Source organism: Manis javanica, chromosome 8 (assembly GCF_040802235.1).
Source record: "Manis javanica isolate MJ-LG chromosome 8, MJ_LKY, whole genome shotgun sequence".
Lineage (NCBI taxonomy): Eukaryota > Metazoa > Chordata > Mammalia > Pholidota > Manidae > Manis > Manis javanica.
Window position 1 is genome coordinate 102,002,261 of NC_133163.1, and position 19,593 is coordinate 102,021,853.

At 41.6% G+C, this 19,593-nt stretch overlaps 1 protein-coding gene across 5 annotated transcripts in view; it reads right to left on the reverse strand.

Annotated features, from left to right (window-relative positions):
- Nucleotides 1–9,549: 9,549 nt before the first annotated feature.
- The window catches only part of MYO5C (myosin VC), an 88,331-nt gene continuing 78,287 nt past the window's right edge, over nucleotides 9,550–19,593 (reverse strand). For 4 of the 5 annotated variants that reach the window (XM_037021018.2, XM_073211864.1, XM_073211866.1 and 1 more), the window contains 3 exons: nucleotides 12,689–12,863; nucleotides 12,080–12,160; nucleotides 9,550–10,956 (listed from right to left, as the gene is read on the reverse strand). In XM_037021018.2, coding sequence (XP_036876913.2) covers nucleotides 10,804–10,956; nucleotides 12,080–12,160; nucleotides 12,689–12,863 — 409 coding nt within the window. In that variant the 3' untranslated portion in view covers nucleotides 9,550–10,803. The remainder of the gene's footprint in view (nucleotides 10,957–12,079; nucleotides 12,161–12,688; nucleotides 12,864–19,593) is intronic. The other variant, XM_073211865.1, reaches the window with a different exon arrangement.

Sequence of the window (19,593 nt, forward strand, 5' to 3'; positions counted from 1 at the left end):
AGCGCGGCCCCGCCCTCCGGCGCTGACGCGGGAGCTGCGGGCCGGGCTGCGGCCGCCGCCTCCCCCTCCCCCCGCCGCGCGCGCCCTGGCCCCGGGCGACTCCCGCGCTGCGCGGCTGCGTACACCGCCCTGGGGAGGCCGGAGCCCTGTGCCCACTTGACCAGTGGGAAAACCGAGGCTGGAGTTGGGACGTGGCTCAACGGAGGACGCACACTTAGCGACAGACCAGACTGGATCCCACCCCAGGAGGCGTCCAAGGACACAGTCCTTCCCGCCGCCTCCCCCGCACAGGTCTCCCCTCCCTGGAGCTTGAAACGCTGCCCAGGGGCTTCTACCTGCAAAGAGGAGAGGGCCCGGCCTGCGCCACCCATGTACGGCCTAATCCCTGCTCCTCCCCGCAAGAGGCGGAAACTTTCCTCGTCTGTTGGCTTAACTTTACAAAAATAAAACTACTAATGGAGCGTGAGAACCTCTTAGTTCTTTGTGGCATTAGAAAGCCTGCTGTTGGTCTTGCTTTTCTTTTCTTCTCTCCGAAATTAAGTCCTTGGCCTGGGGGCGGCAAAAGGAGACGACAGCAGGGCTGGGAGGCGGGGCACATAGGGGCCCAGACCGGGGCTTCTGGGCCTACGCCCAGCGATCTCTGATGTGTGTCACTTTCTGGACATCTACCTGCACCTGAGAATGAAAGGTTGCTGCAGCTCTGCAGGACTTGCTTTTAACGGCTTTAGGGCAGGCGCATCAGCCCTTCCCAACAGTCCACTGCAGTGCCAGGCACAGTTCCAAGTGCTTTCCATTAATAACTCAAATGGCTATTAACATGATGACTGGACACTAGTATCATCCCCATTTTATGAAGGAGGAAACTGAGCCACTGGAAGATTCAGTGATTTGCTTCTGTCACACTCCCAGAGAGAGGCAAAGGCAGGACTTGGACCCAGGCAGTTTGGCTCATTCGGCTTCATCCCTCTGGACTTCAGGGTGGAGGACCCACCCGGTGGCTTCTCCCTTTTTCTCTCTCCATGACCTTGAGTGTATGTGTGTGCAGAATGGGGAGGCAGGTCAAAAGGCTTTGCAGACTGCGGCGTGAGCATTCGCAAGCAGAACCCTGGGTGCCTTCCCCAACCTGTTGATGCACTGTCCCTCCCTGAGGAATCCAGCCTTTACTTGCAGGCCTGGCAGCTCTCTAAGAAAAGGTGGAAGTAATCTGTATTGATCTGTATACATGCTTGTTTTGGAGGTTAGATGCTGAACTCCTCAGTTATCTGGAAAATCTACTTCACAGGGCTGTTATGAGAAATAAGGTAATGAGAGCGAACCTCTTAGACTCTGTATCATGGCAGATGCTTATTAACTGCAGGACCCTTCTCCCTCCCCATCAGTATAAATGTATTCATTATTTATCTTTAGTATTTAGTATAGTAACTGGTATATGGTAGGTGCTCAGTTGTTTATCAAATTGATGTATGACACAATATATAAAATACACACGAAACAAATATAAAAATATGTATATAAATATAAATATAAATGCTTTAGATACATACACTATTTAGAAAGCAAAAATATTACATCTGTTTCAGGGTTCGTAGAGCAAAATTTTAAGAGCACAGGCTCCATCTACATGAGATTGCCTAGGGGTAAATCCTGGCTGTGCTGTGTGGCCTTGGGTAATTTATTTAACTTCTCTGTGTCTCAGGCTCCTCATTTGTAAATATACAACACCTCTTTCTTAAGGTCCTCATCAGGAATGACTGTGCAGAGCACTCAGAGCTGTGGGGGACGCACAGTATATGCTCGCGGTTATTAAGGCAGCCTGACACACCAGGGTAATTTACGTGACACTTCCCACAAGAATCATCTCAACGGCTTGGCCAAACAATATCTTTTCATCACATCCTCAGGCTGGCACCTCTTGGCCCATCGTGGGACATGTGTGCCCGCTCAGGGTCTGCCTGCCCGTGAAGATCTGGGGTGAGTGGAGCTTCACACTGGTGTGTGTCCTCTTCTGGAGGTTCTCCATGTAAAATAAACCCCAAACGTCCTGAACCTGGAGAGTCTATCATCTAGAGTTGAGGCCACATAATTTTTTAATGGCTGGGGAAGTTTGCAAAGTGCCTTCATGTACTTTAGTTTTAGCTCCTTCTTCTAAGTAAAGAAGCTGGAGATCAGAAAGGTTGAGGACTGCTACATCCCAACAGTGGTTGAGTTTCATGGTTGCCTCTATTCATGACAAGGGTCCACTGGGGCTGTGTCTACACAGTCCCAAATACTGGGATAAAAGTTAGCTGTTGGTCATTTGGATGTCTCTTCAGCCAAAAGAGGCTGTCTGGAGTATTTGGAGGGCTGGGACTGGAGACAGCTGGTGACATCCCTGGAGAACATCTCCAGTCAGGGCTTCTGGCCTGGGGAGCGTCTGTGATGCTACCAAAGACGTGACAATGGGAATTCTGGCCTCTTCTGTTCACAGAGGAAGTGGTTTAAAACACAGAAGAGCTAAATTAATAAATAGCACGGCTCCAGGAGGGGAGGGCCAACAGAAAGCAGGCTAATTTTAAGAACTGACCGCCCTCAGTTGGACAGTTTGCAGAGCCAGGCTGAGAACACAGCATGATGCAGGTAGAAGCAGCCTGCATCCTGTGACGTCAGGATTACTCTGCTGTACCAAAGCTGTGTGTCATGCTGGGCCATATACCAGAAAATTGCTGTGTGAGAATAATTTTTTTAATGTAATTACTGTCAGGGGTTGCCCTGGGACCAGGAGGATGAACACTACCTTTGCATCTTCAGCTGGATAAAATGTAAACGTCGCCTTTCCTCTCTTTGATCCCTGAATTTGTAAATGTGTTGATAATTGGGAGTTTCCTTCCGGGCTTTTGGGGAAGGGTGCTATGCCATTTCTGAGCAGGTGGGGGCTGTGTGCGCTGCTGAGCACAGCTTTGCAAATCCCTGGAGACAACTCATTTCTAGAGTGTCAGCCATGCTGTGGGTATTTTTTCTGGAAGGTCTGAAGACGTGCTGAGTCACGTCTTCACATTAATTTGCGTACTTCGAAAAATGTCAGAATTTGTGTTCAGTCCCTAGCCCTCTCTGAAGCCTTAGGCCTAAGAGCACTTTTCCTTGAACTTAATTTTGCTCACTACTGAGGCCTTACAGAGTCAATCTTCAGTAGAGCTATGTCTAGGGACAGCTGGCACAGGGCCTTTGGAAAGTCCTCTCAGGCTGTTTATTTGCCAGTCCTTTTTAGCTTGGTTGTTTGCCAAGCAGACTTAGTAGAAGACAGAAAAAAAAAGCATTAGCCCTAAAAAATAACAACAGCCTAAACATTCATTGAGCATTTCCTGTACTGGGTATTGTTTTAAACACATTGTCAAATAAACTCATTTGATTTTCATAAATCCCTATGGGATAAACAATATGATTCCTGTTTCACAGGAATGGGAAAACAGACTTCCTGTGAGAGGGGAGATCCTTTGGCACACCACCACCAAGGACTACAACTAGGATTTGAACCCAAGAGCTAAGAGACCAGAGTCCACACCCTAACTGCCATGCTGTGCTGTCCTGTTCAGCCTACCTGTGCTGAAAATGCTTGTGTGTATAAACGGATTCTATGGTTCCTCATCTGTCACAAGACCCTTCCATTAGACATTGTTTTAAGAAGTGACTAGTTCAGTTTTTAAAAACTGATACTTACAATTTCTGCACATGTTGAACAGTAACTGAGCTGTTGAGATTTTTTGAAAACTGGTCTTAGAGGCCGATGTTTGAAACATTTGTCACAGGAGCCAAATACACTAACTAGAAACGTCTGATCACACATCTTTTATCCAAGATGAAGCTGAAAAAGAGACAGAAAATGGATGGATGTGTGTGAGAAAAGCCAACAGAAAGAGGCTTTTAAAATCTCATCTTCCTTTTATTATGGTAGTTGCTCAGACTTCTACATGTGGGATAAAGTGAAGCAATTAATCTGTAACCTTTGACTTATCACAGCATGTTGGGTCAACACTAGCTTATTTATTTAATCAGTAAGAAGGTATCAGACAATAGGGTTCCTGAACTTAGGTTTAACTGGTTATTTTGGCAGGTTGCAGACATGGATACAACTGATCTTTGCAGGACAATATTAATCCTGTGGGGCTTCATAATGGCAAACGTCATAATGGATACTATAATTTAAAACTTAAATAAAAAAATTTCTCAACCAAGGTAAACTTGGGAATAAAGATGAGAGTCAGGAAATGGTGGAGCCTGACCTCAGCGAGTGCCATGAGGCCAAGGAAATGTAGAGCTGGTTTCCTGTAAGGAATGCGTCCCGTTTATTAAACATTTGGCAGCCACCGACCCAGGGTGTCTGGGCGTGCACCCAGAAGTCAACAGATAGACCCAAGCCCGTGGCTAAGGGTGCTCGCTCTGGCTGATGGGATCCTGGCCCCACTACTTAGGCAAGGCATTTGACCTCTCTGAATCTGTGTTTGCTAATCACCCAAGTGGGGATCTTAATCTACTGTCACAGTATTGTCAGGGGAGTTACAAGAGACAGAGCATAAAGCACTTAGCTCAAGGCTGGAATGTAAGGAGTGCTCCATAGGAGTTATGACTGCGAGGGCAGCACCAGTGGGAAGGGGGTGGGGAGGAGAGGCTGGAGATGCGGCAGAAGGGAGCCTGTGGTCACAGGTCAGCACGACAGGATGAAGGCCTGAACTACAGCAACACTGTGGGTTGGGTGTGGACCATACTCACAAAGGAGAAAAAGGAGCTGGACTTGGTGACATGTGATGACACGGTGGAGATGTGTAAAGCCTCCTAGGTTTCTGTTTGGGAGGCTAGGGGTTATGGTGCCACTGTTGGAGATGGTGGACACAGATGTGAGCATGGCTGGGAGCAGCCATCGTAGCTGTGCCAATTTGACAGGTGTTCCAAAGAGCAGGCATGTCAAGATTCAAAGAAATAACACCCTGAGTATAAAGTTACCTTGGGGGACTAGTCTGAACATTTCAACACAGCCAAATTTGAGAGGGATGTATTTGTGGGACAGATGGCAGAGGGCACACCTCTGAGGGGGAATGTGCACCATGCAGTGGTCACCTGGGGCTGGGGAGGGAATGGAGAACTAGGGGATTGGCCGAACTCCTACAGCAAAGGGGCAGCTGGCATAGTTTTTGAGACCTGTAAGTAACAAAGGAGTACAGGATAGTCCCTTAAGGGTGAGAGACCACCACAGAGTGCTTGGTCCTGACCTCACAGCCACCCTGGGAGGGAGGCAGGACATCTGTGTTAATAGCTGCAGAAATGCTGAGGGATTTAACAAGTTCAAGGACAGCAGTGGAGCCTGAATTTGCATGTAGGGGGACTCCTCAACCCACACCATGGAGCTAGCACCATCAGGCTGCTCTGATTTGTCACAAAATGTGAGTCCAAGAACATGAAAGGGTCTGCCCACTAGGCCTGGCCTGCAGTGGGGGCCGAGTAATGCTGCCCCCGTGTGCTGCCCAAGCCTGCCAGAGCCTCTGGTCACCAGGTCGTGCTGAGAACTCCAAGTAACAGCAGCAGGACGGGGAGCCCTGGGCTTTTCAGCAAGGGCGCAACGTCATGTAAGCGGATTATTCCAGCTTTTGTGCTTCCAAAAAGTAGGTCAGAGAGAGAATGTACAGCAGGAAGATCAACTTACCTTGTTCTGGGGAAGAGGAAACAAGCTCTGAATGGAAGACAGGAGGAACCGAAGGGGAGGAGTTGTGGGAGATCAAGAAAAAAGTAGAAAGAATGGCCAATATTTGAAATCTGGATAAAGACACTGCTTTCCTTCCCAGAATGAATTAAAAAGATTTTTTTCAAATGAGGAGTTGTGCAGTTTTATTTCAAATAATGGGAAACAGAAGGACATAAAGAAGGAAAATTAATTGCTTACATGCCCTCTGCTAACAAATAACTGACCTCTGTTAGATGTTTGTTTTCTTCTAGTTTCTTCATAAGCATATATGCATATACTTTTTTAAACAATGGAATTATGTTCCATATACAGTTTTAAACCTTAGTTTTTTGCTTAATAGTGTCTTCACATGTCAGTGCATATTCTTAGAAATCATTTTTTAGTGGAGCCAAATGTTTTGAATCATACCAGCTTTACAGCACATGACAGAGCTAGCATTTTAGATCTGATTAAACATGGACAAGCTAAAAACTAAATTTGGAATGGTATAGTATTTTGAAACCATAAATGTTATATGTGGCCATTGTAACAAGTTTGGAAAAATCAAAAAGGCATAAGAAGAAAATAATCCCTGTAATCCCACTACCCAGAAAGACTCCTTCTCACATTTTACCATATGCAATAATAGATTTTTAGGGCCATGGTGGTCACACTGTTCATGTACACTGTTTATTTTTTTATATCCTGATGGTTTTCATTTGATATTTATATCATAAGCTAAAATTAATTTCAGTACATTCTATTGACTGTCAATAATACTTTTTACAATAAGGGATCTTTTCAGTTAGATCCACTGCTCCAGTGAACATTTTGACAAGAAAATGATATGAATGCCTCATTTTAACAAGTGTAGATGAAGTTCTCTGCAGTAGAAGGAGTTCAGAGACCTTTTCAAACATTCCCCTAACCTATGCCAAGCACAAAATTTTTTTGAAATGTTTCATCTAAATACATGACTTAAGTATTACCAAAAACCCCACCACCCCATATTTATTTTTAAAAGAGTGAATGCAAATATAGAATGTCAAAAGTTAAAGTCCCCATTACCTGCTTTGCGGTCACTCCCCTTAGTTTGGTGCATATGCTTCTAGACTGTTGTGACACCATAGAGAAAGCTTTGACATTTATACAAGTGGGCTGTTAACTACTTTTCTCACGTAATTTATTCTGTTCGTACTTATAGATCTGCTTGGTTTTTTTTGTTTTTTTTTGGTAATAACCAGTATTATTCTATACTATGAAATATCATGATTTATTAAACCAACCCTCTATTGTTGGATATCCAGTTTTTACTTTTAAAATAATGCTTCATTGGCAAATGGGCAAAAAGTACCCTTACACTTTGCTGGTGGGAATGTAAAACGATGTAGCAGCTGTGGAAAACACCTTGGCAGTTACTCAGAAAGTTAAACAGAGTTGTTACCATATGACCTATCAAATCCATTCCTAGGTGTTTACTCAAGACAATTGAAAACATGTTCACACGAAAACTTGTACATGAATGTTTGTAGCAGCACTGAAGCCAAAAAGTGCAGACAACTCAAATGTCCATCAAATGATGAATAAACAAAATGTTGTATATCCCTACAATAGAATGTTATTTGGCAATAAAAAAGAATAAAGTTCAGATATATCTTGCAGCATGGACAAACCTTGACAATATTATGCTAAGTGAAATATGCCAGACACAAAAGGCCACAAAATTGTGATTCTATTTTTAGGAAATATCCAGAACAGGCAAATCCATAAAGACAAAGTAGATTAGAGCTTGCTAGTGGGTGGGTGGAGGGGGGAATTGGGAGTAACTGCTTAATGGGTATGGAGTTTTTCTGGGCGATAATGGAAATGCTTTGGAATTAGATAATTCACATCCTTGTGAGTATACTAAACGCACTGGAATGTATGCTTTAACATAGTGAGTTTTATGTGCATTATATCTGAAGAAGCATTATTTTTTAAATGGGCAAAAGGCTTGGACACTTCACACATGCAAATATGGTCAATAAACATATGAGGAGACTTTCAACATAATTAGTTACCAAAGAAATGCACATTAAAACCACACTAATATCACTATCTACCACCAGAATACCTAAAATTAAAAAGACTGACAATCTTCAGTGTGGCAAGGATATGCAGAACTGATGGGAGCATAAATTGGTACAATCACTTCGGAAAACTGGTTAATAGGACCTGCTAAAGTTACACATACATCTAATCTGGGAGCTGGCAATTCCACTACTCAACATACACTCCACAAAAAATGGATATGTACATCCTCAAAAAAAAAAAAAAACTAAACAAACCATGAATAAGGGTGCAGCTTTGTTCATAAGAGCCTCAAACTGGAAAAACCCAAAACTCACCAATAGTAAACTAGATAAACTGTGAAATGTTCATGCAATAAAAAAGAATAAACTACTGATACACATGACTTATGACTATTTAATATTTAGTGTCAACAACCTTTTACTATCCCATAAAGGCACACGCTGAGGCTTTTCTGTTGACCTTGATCAATTTTTAAAACTGGTTAAATGATTCTAAAGATGCTTAATTTTTTCCCTGATGCCAAGATTAAATACATTTAAAAAACAAAATATCTTATTCTTTCAAAAGAAATGCATGTGAATTGTAGAAAATTTAGAACAAGCAGATGAACAGCCATCACCACCCTCACCTGTGCTCCCACCTCACAGGGAGACACTGTTAACCCCTTGGTATGTGTACGTCTGAACGCTTTGCTAAGCATTTAAGAAAGCCGGAGTATTCTAATTTAATGAACACAAACATACCTTCTATAGAGTCAACACTTGGAATCGATCAGCAAGAAGGCAAGAAGTTAGAGCTGCAGCTTTAAGGCGCCGGGGCAACTGCGACACATCTGATCCCCTTAGCCGGGCATTAGAGCTCAGCGGCTTCCGCCCTGCAGAGCCGGGCTCACACTGCGCGCCGCGTCACTCACTCACCCCTTGCACCTTGTGCCCACCCTCCTGCCCTGTGCCCTCAGGACCCCTTAAGTAGCTTCTCCGTCTTTCTCTGCCTCTGAGTTCAGCAGGTTTGACCCCCGTGAATCCATGTCCGGCTCCACTGAGCAATCTTTACATCCACCTATGACTGTTATCAGCACCTCCTGCTTCTTCACAGTCCTTGTTCCACCAGCACCTCATTCATGTGGCCACCCTCTCCATCTTCAGCTTTGCAGAACCAATGAAGATGATGAGTGGGCGGTCTCTTCACCCTTCTCCATGCGTAAATTTATCAGTTCTGCAAATCTTGTCTGGTCCCTAAAGAAGATCCACTCCTTCCCAAGGCTGACCAACACCCCCACCCCAAATCCTGCCGCCCCCACTGGGACTTTGCACCTGGGGTTTTCTCCCATCTTCCCAGCATCAAGATGACTGTGGGGATGAGTGAGACATGGACCCGCCCTCCAGAAGCTCAAGGGGCAGCAGAGGAAGTGGGTAATGTTAGTGGCTTAGAGCTCAGGGTCAGTGCTGTAGAACAGCTGTGAACCCTGAGGGTGACGGGCTCCCTGCAGTGTAGGGAGGGTCTGGAAGGGACATGGAGAAGTCCACGGATGTGGATCAGGAACCCAGCCAACTCTCTGCCAAGTAGCCCCTCATCCTGGCACTGTTGGGAGCCCATGGTGACACAGCCTGAGCCAGGGCTTAGGACATATCTTTTTATTTACTTCTTATGTACTAAAAAAATTTATATACTTCTTATGATACTATGAATCTGTAAAGATTCCAGCATCTTTAAGTATGACCCTTAAAAGAAAGGCATAAAACTTGTGCACTTAAGGAAAATACAGTCTAGCAATTAAAGGAATCTGACTCAGTTCATTTGGTAATTTTATTGATTAAAATACTACAAAGTTCTACTTTTCATTTCTTCATACACATGTATCTGAAGGAACAAAATTAAATTATTTCTAATATAAAAAAACACTGTTACATTTTAGTAGGGTGATATTATTTCATAATCATGTATCATTTCTACTCCTAAGAAAGATGTCCATGTTACAGAATCACTGCTATTGCCTATGAGTCTGTTGGAAACAGAAGTCTGGCTGGGATTCTTGGCGTGGGCAGAAGGGCACTGGGGCCACAGGCTAGGACTGCTTAACAAATGATGTCTCATGTCCTGAAAGGAAGGAATGAGAAGGTTTGAGGGATGAGAAACAGTTCCTATAAAACTTGGGAAATGAAGGTTTCTCGAAAGGAGGGATGGACATAATTCTTCAGTTATTTTTATGGGAAAAATTTAAAATATATTTGAATACTGATAAGAGAGAGGAAATCATTTAGGTCGCCTTTTTAAACTAAGTATTTCTTTAAAAAGTAATTTTATGAAAGATATTAATGAAAAATTACAGCAAATATTTGGGAGATAAAATGTAAAGAAATGGTCTCTCTGAAGAGATGATAAATGGTGTAGCAATTCAGCATTAATGATATATTAGTTTTAGATAGATTTATCATAAGAGTACTTCATATGATTCATTTCAGAGTGAATACTCTTTTAAAATTCAAGGGGTCTGAAATAATGTTTTCTGTGTAGGAGCATTTTTAGTAAAAAGAAGCATCAGTGAGCCCCCTGCCCCAGCCCACCCAGCAGACTTGTGGTGAGAGGACTTTGGACAGGCCATGGTGGCCAAATGTGATTATTTCCTAGAAGACTCGGCCCTGGAGCCCACTTGTGGCTTCACGGATGCACCTTAGAACACTTAGAGATGCTGCGTCCCCAGATCTGGCTTCCTCTGGGTGGAGCCCGGTCCCAAGATGGATACAGACAAGAAGCACCTGGGAGAAATCAGGAGCCTTCCAAGAATGCTGGTAAAAGCCAGCTGAGATTCCAGAGGTAGGCATGGTCTTTCCAACCACACCCGCTATGTGTTAATTCTTACAAAAAGACAGAGGCCGCTCCATCACCGTGAGCAAGAAAAAATGTGGCTTATTTGAGAGAATTCTTATTTTCTTCCTTCAAACACATTCTAGAGCAATTCCAATTCCAATTAATAAACCACATCTCCCATATTGGATCTTCATTTAGCTTTTGGGGGAAAAGTGCACTTACTCTCTCTTCTGCTATAATCTATTGAGAAAGCCTAGCTTGAAACTGCTGGGAATCTGGATCATTTCCAGAGCATGGGGAGAGGGGGTAAAAGGAAATGTGACTTGAAAGAGGTATTTGGTATCCAGCATCAGCTGTGATGAATCCTCTCGGGTGTTCAGGAGAGCCTGAAATTAGAATCACAGGAAAAATGAGTAAGGAAATCAGCGCATTCTGCACTGCTGAGTTCTGGAAGTCAAGAGTAAGGGAAACACAACAACTCTTATCTCCAGTGAAAAACTGCTTGCTTTCACAATCACAGGAGATAACACACAAAACAGCTTTTTAATAGCACAATTCCAAGGTGAAATGGTCTATCCAGGACTTCTAGACCAGCTCTCATGAATACTAACTGGCTTTTCAGAAGTTAATTTCCCATGGAATAGACTGACTATATATCGTTCTGTTCTCCATTCTTATCTATTCTCATGGCATAATTCTAAGCTCAAACATGAGTAGATCTCAAGTATTACATTTTTATTACACTCATCTTTTTTTTTTTTAGATCAGTGGTTTGGACATTTTTTTTTGTCTCAGAACACCTTTATATTCTTAAAATTCTTAAAATTATTGAGGCCGCCAAAGAGCAACTATTGATACTACCGTATCAGTAAGTAAATTACTGTAACAGTAATTTAAAATATTTGTCAATTCATTAAAATAAGAACAAATTCAATACATATTAACATATTTTTATTGAAGAATATTTCTGAAAACAGAAAAATTAGTGAGGATTGGTATTGTTTCATATTTTTGTAAATCTTTTTAATGTCTGACAGGTGGAATCTCGAATCTGTTATGCTTTCACCCTACTGTGATAGGTTTTTTTGGTTGAAGCATATGAAGAAAAATCTGCCTCACACAGATGTGTATCCTTGAACCAAACTTTGAGAACTGCTGCCCCAGTTCATTGGGGAAGAAACTTTAGGAATTAAAATGAGAAAAATGGGTACAGAGGTTTCTGCTTCCACCCAGCCTTGGCTCACTTGCCTGGTACTTGAAGACTGATAAAAAATCAGATGCACTGAAAGAGCACAGCACCGAGGCACAGTTTGAGGGTTTTCATTCCCTTCCCACCAGGATTAAGATGGGTTCTGAAAACTAGGGAATTTGATGGGGAGAATTCCTGCTGCTTTTGCTGGGCACCTTTTGTGCATTTTGGTGAATGTACTTTAATCCAGATTTCTATAACATTAATTCAATAGCAATTTCTTATCTAAAACTTGAAAAGCACATCCTTAATAATCTCACCTGTACTTTGCGAACAAAGGATGGAGTCACTCTTTTTTCGAAGTCATCTATAGGTGTATATGAATTAAGGATCTTTACGATCTGCAAATAGTACAGAAGACGGTGTTTGGTCATGAAAAAGGACAACTCTGTCCATGAAATAACGGTTCTGGTGGTTTTGGAACTGTTGGGAACTGCATATAATTCTTTTATACTGTAATTTGGCTCTAGGAACCATGTGTTATTTGTTTCCAAGCAAAGAGAAAACAAAGTAAGAAGAACATAGAGGGGAGCAAAGACAATTCATATAATGTGAGGGCTGTAGGAGAATTCCCCACTTCCAGCCTCCTTCCCTGCCTTCCCCCACCATCACCCGCCTCTTCACACACACATAGCCATCTGTGAGTTTAGAAGGGCAGGGAATTTGTCATATGCACTCCTGTTTTAAGGCCTAGAGTCCGTATTTAATAAATGCTTATTAACGAGAGGGTGGGCCATGGAAGGTACATATGCTCCCCAAAGAGCAGCAGAGACCCAGGTGCACCCCATGGCTGGCTAAGCTAGGAAAGGAGACACCAATTATACATTCTGTTGGTGAAGATCAGTGAAACACTGAGCAAGCCTGGTCACCTGCACAGCAGACAATGAGGTACAGCGCTCGTAGATCTCCTTGGCATCACTGTCTGTGGTCTTCTTGACCTGAAGCAACCAGGCTGCCTGAGAGAGAGGTTCCAAAGTTTCCTTGGCCAAGCTATTTTGCAAATTCTTCTCTTTAAGCCATTCTTCTAAGTAGCTGATGTTGCACCTGGAGTAAAAGGCAGAGGAGCAGAGAAGAGTGGGTGGTCCATTAGAACACTTTAGGGAAGGGTGCTGAATCCCACAGTGGGTACCAAGAAGGTACCGGAGTTCACTGAGAGCTTAGGACCACAGTCCAGCAGTTCCTTCATTTGTAACTTGAGGGGGTTGGACCAGATGATCAGCTCTCATGATCCATGGTTCTAAGGATCTATGCTTGGGGTGAGGGTCTATAGTCATAAATTTTGGGGAAAATCTGAGCAAAGAACAGTGACTGTGATAATTTATAAAGTTATTTACTAATAGATTTGAAAATCTACTAAAAGAAAAAATTATAGTGAAATTTGAAGAGAAGACTTAACTAGCATAAAGACTTGTTTAATTCTTTCCCTAAATTGGTAGAAGGCTTTCTTTCAGTCCACTGGGGTTTTTCTTCTTGTTTCTGTCACTAATTGTCATCATTTTATGAGTCAATAGGCATGGGTTTTATGTAAGCTTGAAAGTTACTCAACCTCCCAGGGTAAATGAGAGAGTTGAGAACCCTCATACATTGCCAGTGGGAATATAAAATGGTACAGTTGCTAAGGAAAACAATTTGGCAGTTACTCTAAATGTTAAGCATAGAACTACCATATGGCCCAGCAATTTCACTTCTAGATATACATCAAGAGAATGGAAAGCATGTCCACACAAAAAAGTGTATACATGTGTTCAACACTTATAATAGCTCCAAAATGAAAAAAACCCCACAAATGTTCACCAAACGATGGCTAAACAAATCATGGTATAACCATACAATGAGATATTAGTCAGTAATAAAAAGGAATGAGGTACTGACACATGCTACCACATGGATGAACTGTGAAAACATTACACTAAGTGACAGAAGCAAGTCATAAAAGACAACATATTTTATGATTCCATTTATAAAAAATGTCCAAAATAAGGCAAATCTATAGAGAAAGAAAATATATTCGTGATTGAGGGAGAGGAGACTGGATAGGGCTAAGAGTGGCTGCTAATGGTTATAATGTTTCTTTTTGAAGTGATGGAAATGTTCCAAAATTCCATTATGGTCATGGGTGCAAAACTTTGCAAATATATCAAAAACCATTGAACTATTCATTTTAAATTGGTAAACTTTATGGCATTATAAAATTATGTATCAGTGAAGCTGTTTTAAGAAATTGAGTGTAAAACTAGGTGATCTCTAAGGTCAGTACTAGCTTCCAACTCCCCACGGAGTCTTATCTTTGCTTATAACATTAGCACAATAATGTCTAAGTAATGTTTTTCATAGGGACGTAATGAGATCAACATCTCTTGTACTGTCTCCCCCCATCTTTGCATTGTCAATTCTGTTCCTAGTTTGAGTTCTTATTACAGTAGATTCCTAGTGGGCTATTGAATCCTAATCCTATTCAATCCTGCCACGGTCCTTTCTTAATCTGAGTTTTGGGCATGTGAATTCTCCTGCTCAAAAATTTGTGGCAGAGTTCTGGTTCTTGGTAAGAATACACTCCACTTTGTGTCTCCTACTAAATGCAGCCAGAAAGCCTGGACGGAATGCCTGGAGCAGCTATTTGAAAAGTAAATAGTAGCAGGTAGATTAGGAAGAAAGACCAGAACCTGAAGTATCAGCAAATCAGCAGTGAGTTTACCAGTTTTGCCCCTCTGCTGCTCACTGGCCTGACCTCAGAGCAGACTGGAGCTCAGCAGTAAGCACTGATGCCTATGAAGCTCCAGGAGGAGCCCTCCAGTTCTGGCTCTAGGAGCTGAAAAGAGGTTTCTTAATGCTCTGAGAGAGGGTGGAAATCCCCTGCTTTTCTTTCTTCTCCTTTTCCTTTTCTTCATTCTTTCATGTTCAAGCCCCAAATAAGCCCCTGGTGGTGGCGGCGGTGGCAACAGGGTCAGCAGGAGCCCAGAACTCTGAGGAGGGGGACTTTCTCTGACTGCAGGGGCTGCGGTTCAAGAGGACTGGTGAACGCCCATTTACTTGATGCAGATGGGATCATTTGCAGAAAGCGTGCCACATAGTGAGTTAAGTAAAGCCCTAGTTTCCTGACTGGGGGACCAGAGAGAGGATCCCCAGGGATCTGAAAAGTACCAGGGGTATTATGGAGACGAGGGGCTTGGGAAAGCAACCCTTTCCAGTTGTCCATGAACTCCTTCCTGGGCACACCCCTGAGACCATGCATGGTTCTGACTCTCAGCAGCACATGTAGACTTTGAGAACTGAACTATGGTATAGAGACCACCCAAGTTTCAGGCCAGCCACTGTGTGTCCCACACAAGATGGAACCAAATGGTATTACAAAGACTTTGAAAACTTAACTGACATGAGACGCACAGCCCACAAAGACCTTGCAACCTGAACTTAAGTGGGTTGATTAACATTCCGATAGAAATAGCAACATTCTCCGTAAGAGTCAAAGACTCAGAGTCTCATAGTATAATGTTAAAAGCTTTGAGGAGACAATTCAAAATTACTTGGCATATGAAGAAATGAGAACACCTCAATTGGCATTAAACAAGACAATTGATAGATGTCAGTTCTGAGATGACATAGACATTGGAATTATCTGACAAAAACTTAAAAGAAGCTATTATAAAAATGCTCCAAAAAGTAAAGACAAACTGTCCTGAAATAAATTTTAACATGTAAAGTCTCAGAAAAAAATAGAAAATACAAAGAAAAACAAATGGAGATTTTAGAACTGAAAAATACAGTAACAGAAATAAAAGAACTCACTGAATGGGCTCAACAGCAGAATACAGGTTACAGAGGAAAGAAACTGAAGTGACCCTGATAGAACTTCAGTGAACTTGAAGAGATCAATAGAGATATCCAATTTAAAGAGTACAGAGGAAAAAAACTGAAAAAAAAAAAAGAACAGAACTTTTGGGACCCATGGAACAATAATGAGAGGACTAACATTCCTGTTACTGAAGTTCCAGAAGGATAAAGTATGATTCATTGAGAAAGATGAATCATAGAAATGGCTGAAAATGTCCCAAATTTTGTGACATGCACAGACGTATAGATTCAAAAAGCTCAGGGAATCTGAGACTAAAGCAAAGAAATTCACATCCAGACATACCATATCTTATTGGATCATATGTATGTAAATTTGTATGATGTAAATCACATCATATTGTAGAGAAACAAAAATTCAAGTGATTATGCATTTCTCATGCATGAGGAACCATGGAAGCCAGAAAAAGTGAAACATTTTTAAAGTGGTGAAAAACACCTGTCAACCCAGATTTCTAGATCCCTAAAAGGACTACTGAAAGGATTTCTTTAGGCAGAAAGGAAATTATATAAAAATGAGATTTGGGTAAAAATGAGACTTGGAGCATTAGGAATGAAGAAGGAGCAACAGAAATGGTAAATATCTGGGTAAATGTAATAGGCTATTCTTCTCCTTCTGGGTTCTTCAAATATGGTGAATGGTTAAAACAAAAATTATAATGTTGTTTGGCCAAGTTTTTGATATATGTAGATATATAAGAAAAATACAACATAAATTAGAGAGAATATAAAGGCCTATGTGATGTTAAGGTTTTTACATTCTTCTTGATGTGGTAAGATACTGATTCTGAATAGACTGAAAAAGTTAAGTATGTTACTGCAATTCCTGGAGCAACCACTAAAAAAGATACAACGATATATGGTAAAAACACAAGTGATAAATTAAAAAGGGGTACCAAGAAATGTTCAAATAACCCAAAGGAATGCAGAAAAAGGAAATTAGAGAAATAAAAACTCTAAGGAACAAACAGAAAATAATAAAATGGTAGACATACCTATACATATATCAATAATTGCATTAAATTAAAATGGTCTAAACACTCCAATTAAGAAGAATAGATTGTCAGACCTGATTAAAAATACAAGACCCAAATGTATGCTGCCTCTCAGCTTACCGAGAAGGCATAATAATTCTCAGTGTGTGTGCACCTAACCACAGAGCCTCAAAATACATGCAATAAAACCTGACAGATTAAAGGAGGAAACAGATTCGTAATTATCCCTGGAGACTTCAGAACTCCTCTCAGTAATCAGCAGAACTAACAGATAGAAAATCAGCAAGAATATAGAAGAACTGAAAAATGCCATCAACAAACAGAGTCTAATTGATGTTTATAGAACATTCCACCCAACAAGAGCAGAATACACACTCTTTTCAATTGCATGTAGAACATTCATAAAACCCCCACCATATTCTGGGTCATAAAAGCAAATCTTAACAAATTTAAAAAGAACTGAAATCATGCAACGTTTGTTATTCTTTTAAGGTAAAAATATTTAGTTTTTATTTTAAAAACAAGCCTGGTGAAGTCTCAGGTTAAGTGAGATGGTTGGTGACTCTGGTATCATAATTTATGGTATATTTCAACCTGTATGCACTTCGAGATTTTTTTTTATTGTGGTAGAAAACATATAATGTAAGATTTACCATTTTCACCATTCTTTAGTGTGCAATACAGGCGTGTCAACTATACGCTCATGTTGTACAACAGATGCCCAGAACGTTTTTATCTTGCAAAGCTGAACCATTGAACAATTCCCCTTTTCCCTGTCTTTTTAGCCCCAGGCAACCACTATTCTACCTTCTGTTTCTAAGAGTTTGACTGACAAAGTATGTTCTTTGATCATACAGAATTAAACTAAAAATCAGTAACAGAAAAGTAACAAGAAAGTCTCTAAACACTGGGAAATTACACAACATACTTCCAAATAATCCTTGGGTCAAAGAGCAAGACTCAAGGGAAATTAGAAAATAGGAACAAAATGAAAATACAACATATCAAAATTTGTGTAATAAAGTAGTGCTTAGAGAGACACTCAGAGCATTAAATGCTTATGTTAGAAAAGAAAGGCCTCAAAGTCCATAATCAAATCTTCTATCTTAAGAAACTAGAAAAAGAGCAAAATAAATCCAAAGTAAGCAGAAGGCATGAAATAATAAAGACAATAAAAGAAATCAATTAAATTTTTTAAAAATAGAGAAAAATCAATGAAAGCAAAAACTGGTTCTTTGAAAAGAGTGAAAAGTGGCAAAGTTGATAAACCTCTAGAGAGACTGATCAAGAAAAAGAGGGCACAGATCACCAACACAGGAACAGAAGATTCTCTGCCAGCATGGAAAATCTCTACAAATCCTACAGAAATTCAAAAAATAAGTAAGGAAATATTATGAAAGCTCCATGCACATAAACACATCTTAGATAAAATGGACCAATTCCTTGAAAACCAAAACCTACCAAAACTCATCTGAGATTAAATATGCAACTTGAATAATCCTACAACTATTAAAGAAATTGAATTCACAGCATAAACCCCTCTGCAAAAGAAAAAAAAGTCTGTAGTGGCTGCCCTTTCTTAGGACTATAAAGCCCACATTTCTCAGCTCACCTTCCACTTTCTCCTTCTAACGATCTTTCTGGATGCTCGCCTCCCTCCTGGGGCTCCACTCAAAGGAAGCCATTCATTCTCTGCCATCTATTTTCCTTCACTGAGGCCTGTGCTGTTCCTCTAATCCTCGGTCTGCTGAAACCCTCCCTGTCTTTTAAGACCCAGATCACTGCTTTTTGTATTCCTCCCAGATTCCCTCAGGCCGGCAAGCACTGTATGTACTTGGGTCCCATTATTCTGGCTCCCTAACTGAACTATCTGAAAAGTCTACACAGGCTTGTATCAAATGTCACCCAGCAAAGCAGCCACAGAGAGACCTCCTGTCGGCGTGCTCTTGTGCAGACTGCAGATAAAGTTCCACAGGAAATAGTGCTGTTATGATTGATGACTAGGAACACAAAAATAATTAGGTGTTAAGAAAATCTCTGTATCTTCCCAGGAACTGGTCGGCCTCACCACACCCAGTGGGTCCAGAGAACGGAGGCTGTTGTACTTTGTGTCCTGGCAGCCAGAAAGCCCAGGGCCAGCTTTCAAGTACTTGGTCCACTGTTTCATTTTTCTTTTCTGTGGCCTTGATTTTCTACTTGTATTCATGTTCTGTTATTTTGTTACTTGTGTTTTCATTGTAAAGCCACGTCTGATCCTTATGGGCTTTGCTCGTGGCAGGAGCTTCATAAATATCCGGACAAGCAAATCCTCTAGCATGCTCGTGCCGCTCAGAGAGATGCACGGTGAAGGCACTACTTTCTCTGATGACCACTTTCAGTTGGTAAAAGGAAACAGTACCGCATGCCTATGGGGACAGATGTTGCCTATCTAGAGCCATGCATCTTGCTCATTTCCTCACTCAGTCTTGGGGACCCGCGGATGGAATGAGATTTGTTTAGCAAAGGCTCTAGTGGCACATTTAGGTTTATGGATTAACTTTAAATAGTGCTAAACCTGCCTCCAAGGCCTACAGAGCATCTGCTCAGAGCTTGTGTGATAAACAAAACGAGAGAAGACGACTCCCAAAGGCCAGTCCTTCTGCACGCCCCCCTTACCTGCAGACCACCTGGTGTCATGGCAGTTTGCCAGCCAGCTCTGTGCAGATGGCCAACTCGAAGTTTTACTGATGCTGGAGAGGTGTACTGGGTGCCTCACATTGTTTTCCTGGCTTAGGGTCCTTCCTTTGACACCTTCCTTTGCATCACTATCATCGGCCCGACCCCAGCTTTTCATATCTCATACAGGTATCAAAACCCTGTACATATTTTTAAAAATCTTAAATATCTGCCCCATACTATGTACTCTGGGAATGTTATTCAGGCCGTAGCTC